Consider the following 9,396-nt stretch of genomic DNA (forward strand, 5'->3'; position numbering starts at 1 on the left):
TAGAGTGGAATGTTTTATTATTTCTACAAGCTATAACTACTATTTTAACATAGAGTGGAATGTTTTATTATTTCTACAAGCTACAACTACTATCTTAACATAGAGTGGAAAGTTTTATTATTTGTACAAACTACAACTACTATCTTAACGTAGAGTGGAAAGTCTTATTATTTCTACAAGCTACAACTACTGTCTTAACATAGTTTGGAAAGTTTTATTATTTCTAAAAGCTATAACTACAATCTTAACGTAGAGTGGAAAGTTTTATTATTTGTACAAGCTACAACTACTGTCTTAACATAGAGTGGAAAGTTTTATTATTTCTAAAAGCTATAACTACTATCTTAATGTAGAGTGGAAAGTTTTATTATTTCTACAAGCTACAACAACTATCTTAATGTAGGGTGGAAAGTTTTATTATTTCTACAAGCTATAACTACTATCTTAACATAGAGTGGAAAGTTTTATTATATCTACAAGCTACAACTACTATCTTAACATAGAGTGGAAAGTTGTATTATTTCTACAAGCTATAACTACTACATTAACATGAAGTGGAAAGTTTTATTATTTCTAATAGCTACAACTACTATCTTAACATAGAGTGGAAAGTTTTAGTTTTTCTACAAGCTGCAACTACTGCCTTAATGGAGAGTGGGATGTTTTATTATTTGTACAAGGGTCAAGTACTATCTTAACATAGGGTGGAATGTTTTATTATTTCTACAAGGGTCAACTACTATCTTAACATAGGGTGGAATGTTTTATTATTTCTACAAGCTACAACTACTGTCTTAACATAGTTTGGAAAGTTTTATTATTTCTAATAGCTACAACAACTATCTTAACATAATGTGGAAAGTTTTATTTTTTCTACAAGCTACAACAGCTATCTTAACATAGAGTGGTAAGTTTTATTATTTCTAATAGCTACAACAACTATGTTAACGTAGAGTGGAAAGTTTTATTATTTCTACAAGCTACAACAACTATCTTAATGTAGAGTGGAAAGTTTTATTATTTCTACAAGCTACAACAACTATCTTAACGTAGAGTGGAAAGTTTTATTATTTCTAAAAGCTATAACTACTGTCTTAACATAGAGTGGAAAGTTTTATTATTTCTAAAAGCTATAACTGTTATGAAAGCTCTAGTGAACTATTTTTATTTTTTAACCTGGAGCTTACAGTTTACAAACCACCAGATATTTCGTCATTATTGTGGTTACTGTGAATGTTCCATTGATCCTGCCAAGTCACTGTATTGTAAGAAAACTTCTATTTTTGTACTAGTTATTGCAGTTCAAACTGGTTGATGCAAGAGAAGTCCCCCTAAAAGAAATCAAACCTGTGCATTTTTCATAACTCAGTACACAATTTTGAAATGTAAAGACTTGATTTGATAGATAGACTTGATAGATCAGATTTTATTTAGTAATTAGAATATATATTGACTATATGAGGTGGAGTTCCCTTGTAGTAAAAACATAACCTCAATTAAATGTACTTGCACATTTCTGCTGAAACAGAAGTTACCAACGAGGTCATGTGGTTCGTTCAACAACTTTTCAAGTGTACACAGTAACTAGTGTGGCTTCTTCAAAGTGTTTGATTGTGAGATGTTGAAAACCCAAGACGTGGAGGAAAGATGAATGACCAGGTTCTCAAAATATGAATATCAGTTATTGCAGTACACATTGCTAGAATGATCCAAAGAAAGGGATGCGCATTGTAAGGGTAGTCCCTTTACATCAAAAATTAGTTTTCTAAATTTCCATACATCAACTCTGACCTCTTATGCAGAGCCAGATGGCCATTGTTTTCAAAGCTTAAAGACAGCATCTTGTAATCTGTTACTGCTACCAGAGTTTTTAAAAATATTGTCAGAAAAATTTGAAGGTATTTAAATGACGAAAAATTTGTTTTTTTTTGGTTGTTTCTTGACTTGCTGGTCGAGTATGGCCCAGAGGTTTTCGATGGGGTTCATGTCAGGAGATTGGCTCAGCCAGGTCAACTTCTGGATACCATTTTCTTCCTGCCACTTTTGGGTGTTTCTAGCAGTGTGACACTGTGCTCCATCTTCCTGAAACAATGTTGTGTTCTTGTCCACGAATACAGGTGAAATGCAAGTAGCATATTATGCATTCTGTGAAAATATACCCATCATTGTTCAAAGAATAAAATATACCCATCATTGTTAAAACTATAAAATATACCCATCATTGCTGAAACTATAAAATATACCCATCATTGCTGAAACTATAAAATATACCCATCATTGCTGAAACCATAAAATATACCCATCATTGCTGAAACTATAAAATATACCCATCATTGCTGAAACTATAAAATATACCCATCATTGCTGAAACTATAAAATATACCCATCATTGCTGAAACTATAAAATATACCCATCATTGTTAAAACTATAAATTATACCCATCATTGTTAAAACTATAAATTATACCCATTATTGCTGAAACTATAAAAATATACCCATCATTGCTGAAACTATGGAATATGTCCATCATTGCTGAATATATGAAATGTAACCATCTGAATGTACCAAAGAGCCAGTACTTGTGGTTTTGAATGTACAAAGAGCCAGTACTTGTGGTTTTGAATGTACCAAAGAGCCAGTACTTGTGGTTTTGAATGTACCAAAGAGCCAGTACTTGTGGTTTTGAATGTACCAAAGAGCCAGTACTTGTGGTTTTGAATGTACCAAAGAGCCAGTACTTGTGGTTTTGAATGTACCAAAGAGCCAGTACTTGTAGTTTTGAATGTACGAAAGAGCCAGTACTTGTGGTTCTAAATGTACCAAACAGATAAGTTTTTGTAATTCATATCTTCAAGTTTTTTAAGCCTAGAATGCCAGTGTTAAATTTGCATTCATCAACACCAGGTGGTATTGAGTCATAGTGACCCCATGTTGGCATTCTATGGTTAAGTGATAGGAGATATAATTTAGTCTTATTAGAAAGTACTTGTTGTTTTATTTAATTCCATCCAGGAAGGATCATCTTTACACAATGCTGCCAAAGTTCTTCAGGACTGTTTTCATGATCTATTGAAGAAGTACCTAGCAGAGTATGCCTTTGATCTGGTCACAACAACTCAGCAACTTGACAGTCAAGACTCAGATGGAGAATACAGTAAACTTAAAAGACAATGTAAAACTTCTTCTGATGACGTTTTAGAGCAGTGTTGGTGAGTATTTAATAACTACAACCTGACATGGTGAGACATCAGTACAATACCAGTGAATAATTATTGGTTTTATTATCGTATAATGACGACATGGGATGAATTATTTATAATGGTTATACCTGTGTTTTAGTTATATGGTGGTGTTACCTTAGAAAAGTTAGCATCAATATACCATGTTTTATTAATATGATAGCATTGCTTTACAAATGTTACCATCAGTATAGCATATTACATTAATATGATAGCATTACTTTACAAATGTTACCATCAATATAGGGTATTACATTGATATGATAGCATTACTTTACAAATGTTACCATCAATATAGCGTATTACATTAATATGATAGCATTACTTTACAAATGTTACCATCAATATAGCGTATTACATTAATATGATAGCATTACTTTACAAATGTTACCATCAATATAGCATATTACATTGATATGATAGCATTACTTTACAAATGTTAGCATCAATATAGTGTATTACATTAATATTCTTACATCTCCGTTTGTTAATTGATTTCCCGTAAATTCATTCCAACGAAACTTTAGCGACACAATTCCTTTCTTAAATAAAACTGGTTTATTCTTTCTGAATATAACTTTACGATACACTTAAATTCAACAATCGCGCTAAAACAAACGCTATAACAACGAATGTTAACTTCAAGAATACTCTCTGACTGCAGATCAATTACTCACTACCTACACATTGTCCCGTCACGCCGTGACCATCTTATATATATATACCAGGCCACCCCCAATCTAGCAAATGCTAGGGCACTCCCGAAGGAACAGGATATTTCTAGAAAACGGGCGGCGTGATACTAGTCATGTGACCTCGCTAACGCAACAATATGATAGCATTACTTTACAAAGCTTAGCATCATTATAGTGTACTATATTGATATGATAGTGTTATTTTAGATAGGTTAGCTTTAGGAAACCTGTGTGTCAGTAATATGATAGTGTTACATTATGTGTCTTAGTAATATGATAGTGTTATTTTGTGTCTTAGTAATATGATAGTGTTATTTTGTGTCTTAGTAATATGATAGGGTTACTTTGTATGTTGGTAATATGACAAGATAATTAAAAACTGTTAATCTAAAAAGGTGAATAGGGATCCTCGAAAAAGTAAAGAAACAAGTTGAATCAAAATACTAAGATTGTATTTTCAAGCCTACAACTAGGGACTTTAAAAAGTATTTTGACTCTACTACTATTGAAAAGTACTGTAGACTTGAAGTCAAAATTCAGATCTGTAGCTTGAGAAAATAATGTAGACATTACCAACCTATTTTTTTTTTTTTTTTTTTTGTTATAGTCCCTAGTTGTAGGCTTGATAATATAATCTTTGCATTTTGATTCAACTTGTTTCTCTACTTTTTTGATGATCCCTATTCCCCTTTTTATATTAACAATTTTAATTATCTTCTTAAGTTATTATGTCCGTTTATGGAGAATACATATTAAGCTACATATTCAGTTGAATGTTACATGTTAAGTTATTATGTCCGTTTATGGAGAATACATATTAAGCTACATACATGCATATACATTCAGTTGAATGTTACATGTTTTTCAACAGTTTACTGCTGCATTGGCTTTTCTCCCACCCAAACATTATTTACTGAACCAGGTGGTTTTGTGCTGAGGTTTCAAGTAAACATGCGTTTAACAAGCATCAAGTACAAAGGAAGTTGCTCACAACAACATCACATATATCATGTATTTATAGCCACGTAAATCAATTTTAAATGAAAATTAATCAACTTTTTAAATAGGTGATGGACATTCTTAGCATTTTATATCTAGGTTTTGGTGCAAGATACCGTGCCAATTTTGCTGTAGGCTTGTAAAACAAAAATATTAATAATAATACTAAAACACACACTCACAATTTCATGAAGTACAAAAATCAGTAGAATAAATCACCATTCACAACAATAAATAAATCTACTGTGGTAATCGTTTACTGTTAGAAAACTTACTTTCAGAAAACCACATAGAGACAAAATACATCAGAGCACTCAAGAAATGATGAATCCTCAACATGACAATTTTCAATTAATGCACTATAAGTTGAACAAATTATTTTCCAATTAATGAACATTAGTAAAACACCGGATTCTGTTAATGGTGGGAAATGAAGGACTTACAGAGAAATTCTTCAGGGTGAAAAAACAAAGACACTTGAATTAATATTAAAACTATCCTATGACATACTCAATACTGCATTCATTACTATTGTCCAGGTTTCAGAAAAATATTTATAAAATTTTTTTTTATAGCAGTGGCTTGTAAAACTATAATCAATGATAATAAGGCTGAAGACACTGTTATAAATATACACATTGTTTAATCTAATAAAATGAAACATTTCTGACTAGTATTATGGTGCTTAAAGGGTTTCTGTGATGCTTGAATGGCTTTGAAGAGCTCATGTTGGTAGTGAAGAAGAACTTAGAAAATTTTAGAGGGTGGAAATCTCAACTTTCAAGCCCTACAAAATAGCTCTACATCCTTAGCATGAGTTTGTTTAGTAGCTATGCATAGGTTTTGTCACAGTATACATAGCTGTTTTTGCTGTAGGCTTCAGTGCTTTAATGGCTTCGAAGAGAAACTTGGCCAGTAGCAATGAAAAACTGATAAAATCTCTCCTTCTCTTTCAAGAACCAACATAAAAGTAGTCCTATGGCCTGCACAAGAGTTTTTTAATAGGTTTGTCCAGGTTTGAATCATATATTCACAGCCATTTTTTTTGTAGGCTTGTAAAACAAGAATATGTTCTTTTAGAATTTGTGTGAAATTCCTGGGTGATTCCTATTATGAACCACAATCATGGTTCATGATAATATTACTTTATATTTGTTGGCAATACAGTAATGTTACTTTATATGTGTTGGTAATATGATAGCGTTACTTTGTGTATTTTATGAAAGGGATATTTCTTTGAAAGATACTGGGCAGAAGAATTTTTGAAACAAGAAATAGAAAGTGCCTTATGTTGTTGAAAATTCAGTTTATTTCTTTCTGTATTTTTTTTTTTTTTTATTTTTTTTCAGATTTGAAGACAAGATGGTCTACATTTTAAACTTGATCCCAGTTACTGTAGTGACTTAGTGTTTTGGGTGAAAAAATGTTCAGGCATACTTTCCTTGGTTCAGGGGGAAAAAGACTCGAAGAGTCCGGGAAAAACTTTTTTGGTTTATACTTTTTTTTTTTTCAAAAGCACTGCAGTTTTGTGAGGAACAAAGATGTTACAGTAAGGACTGTCATATATTACATTGTGCTATTCAACAATTTTGATTTATGATACCTGATAAGAAAATGATAATGCATGAAACAGAAGATCTGTTGTTCTGGATGAGGAAATACATTTTCTTGAATTATTAAGGTCAGAAATATTGAAGTGTTGAATAATAATATTTGAGATATTAAATTAAGATAATTGCATTGACTTGTCAAGTTGGAAGGATTTTATTGAGGAGGACTGTACTAAAGGAGCAGGAAGATTGTTTTGTTAGATGAAGAAAGAACAGTGCAATAGGTCATGAAAATCAGAAATGGTTTGGTATTAGGTAAAAAAAGTGCTAAAGGTGTAAATTGTTTTTATCATGTGATAGATCAGTTTAGATATTAGTTTAGAGATATTATGAAAAATGAGGAAGGTCAATGCAATGGATAAGGAAGATCATTCTATAGTTTTAAAATTAGTTTGATAAATGAAAAAGATCATTGTTTTAGATCAGTAAGATTAATGGTGAATGAATGAGATCATTTTGTGATGTCTCGAAGATTCCGACGTTAGATGTGGGTAACTCAAGAGTTGGATCATAAGGAAATAATAGATCAAAGTAATTGAGGTGTTAGATCAGGAAGAATGGTGACATATCGGAACAACTTAGGTGTTAGATCAAGCAGAATAATAGCTTAATTATTACACCAGAAAAAGTAGATTAGATCCATGAGGTGTTAGATCAGGAAGAACAGTGACAAACCAGAAAAGCTATGGTATCAGATAAGGAATAACAGTGTTAGATCAAAACAACCTAAGTTTTATATCAGAACTAAAGTGCCAGATCAGAACAACTGAAATGTTAGATTGCTAAGTACAATCAGGGGGTGAATTAAGGGTCAGATGGGTCTGGGTCTACATTTTTCTATCGGGCCTATTATGATCCTCATGAAAGATTAAGGGAAAAGAAAACAACTAAATCTCGTGATATGTTTGACTTTTGAAGACAACAGGAAAATGTTTGCAAAACTCATCTACAAATTAATGAGAAATATTAGATGGTTTTTGAATAGGAAAAGTGGTTCTCTATCACAGACAGAATTTGCATTTAAACAACAAAGCATATTGACGGAAAGAAACCATATACACATAAACTCAACAACCCACACACACATACTTAGCTCACACCAATACTAACACAATCTGACCACCAGTAATAGAGAGATCATGTTATCTGTATTTAGTTAAACTACCGTCTTCTTGGCTCTTTAGATCTGTTTTGTGATGAGTGATTCTAACAAGCCATTTTCTATGCGCAAAAGTGCCAGTGCATTTAGCTTGTTTTGGCACATTGATGATTGAAGTGTGTCCTTTATCCTTTTTAGCATTGAGAATGATATTTTTTTCAGTGTTTTCAGTCATCCTCTGTAACTGAAGCAAGGGCTTGCATTATGGCTTTGTACCCCACTTTTAAGGCTCATATTGCATCTGAATGGGTGCTGCATCTTATGTCTGATAACCTCTGTCAACAGGAATGCTAGTACATCATGTAATTGCTTTCACAGGCAGTTTGAAGCTGAGAAAAAATACATAAAGCTTCTGTACAATAGCAAAGAATAAGCATATTCTGCTAGGAGTTCTTCTCTTTCATCAAGGCTTGCATGCTAACATATTTGCTGCTAATATTGGATGCATTGTTGTAAGAATGCCCACGGTAATTTTGAATTCTTATATCATTCTTTTCAAGGAAATCTGTGAGAACTCTAGCAAATTCTGCTCCTTTGTGATTGCTTGTCAGTAAGAATGTGGCAAATATCTCTACGGGGCCATCATCTAGAACAGTATTTCCCAACCCAAAAGCTACTGTACCCCAGTAGATCTTTTGATATTTCACTGCACGTCTGGTGGGAAGTAATCATCGAATGCTCTAGAAAGCATTTTTAGATGTTCACAAACAATAATTGTGATACGTGAAATATCCAATTCGTTGAGCTTATTAAATTGGAAAAGACAGGAAACATTTCATAGCTTTTTCATGTATTCACTTGAACCAAAGTTTTAGCTTTTTCTTAAATGCATCCATTTTATTGCTCAAAGTAAAAACAGCAGTACAAAGCATTGAACAATCATGAATTCAATGTATTGCTCTTAATAAAACTAACAGTTTTTACTGATTGTGCGAGAACATCATTCAGGATTGGTGACATATTTTTTGTCACTAAGTGTTCTTGGTGTATAAAGCAGAATGTGAATACCAGGACATATAACTACTAATTGAATTACTGGACAGGACACATTATCACTTGTTGAACAACTGGACAAGACATATAACTACAAATTGAATTACTGGACAGGACACATGATCACTAGTTGAATAACTGAACAGGACACATGATCACTAGTTGAATAACTGAACAGGACATGAAACATGATCACCTGTTGAATAACAGGACATGAAACATGATCACTAGTTGAATAACTGAACAGGACACATGATCACTAGTTGAATAACTGAACAGGACACGTGATCACCTGTTGAATAACAGGACATGAAACATGATCACCTGTTGAACAACTGGACAGGACACATGATCACCTGTTGAACAACTGGACAGGACACATGATCACTTGTTGAACAACTGGACAGGACACATGATCACTTGTTGAACAACTGGACAGGACATATAACTACTAAATGAGTAACTGGACAGGACATGCAAATAATTGTTAAATAATTTGCTATACAAGAGTAGTTAGAAAATTTCAAACCATGTATAAACATCTCTTAGTGACTGATTAATAGGGTTTTAAAAAATGATGTATTTTACTTTCTACTCCATGAAGCATGAAGTTATCCAGTTTGAAAGTTTACTGTCTGTAATAGCTCTGGTCTAAAATCATACACAGCATGAACTTTATCCAGTTTGAAAGTTTACTGTC

General features: G+C 32.5%; 1 protein-coding gene across 1 annotated transcript in view; it reads left to right on the top strand.

The window, feature by feature from the left end:
* The window catches only part of LOC111083000 (transcription intermediary factor 1-alpha-like), a 38,022-nt gene extending 28,632 nt beyond the window's left edge, over positions 1 to 9,390 (top strand). Inside the window, exons 7-8 of the mRNA XM_022402489.1 lie at positions 3,014 to 3,210; positions 6,284 to 9,390. Of these exons, the coding sequence (XP_022258197.1) occupies positions 3,014 to 3,210; position 6,284 (198 nt within the window). The 3' untranslated portion in view covers positions 6,285 to 9,390. The remainder of the gene's footprint in view (positions 1 to 3,013; positions 3,211 to 6,283) is intronic.
* The last annotated feature ends 6 nt before the right edge of the window (positions 9,391 to 9,396 follow it).

This window comes from Limulus polyphemus, unplaced genomic scaffold (genome assembly GCF_000517525.1).
Source record: "Limulus polyphemus unplaced genomic scaffold, Limulus_polyphemus-2.1.2 Scaffold6847, whole genome shotgun sequence".
NCBI classification, from domain to species: Eukaryota; Metazoa; Arthropoda; class Merostomata; order Xiphosura; family Limulidae; genus Limulus; species Limulus polyphemus.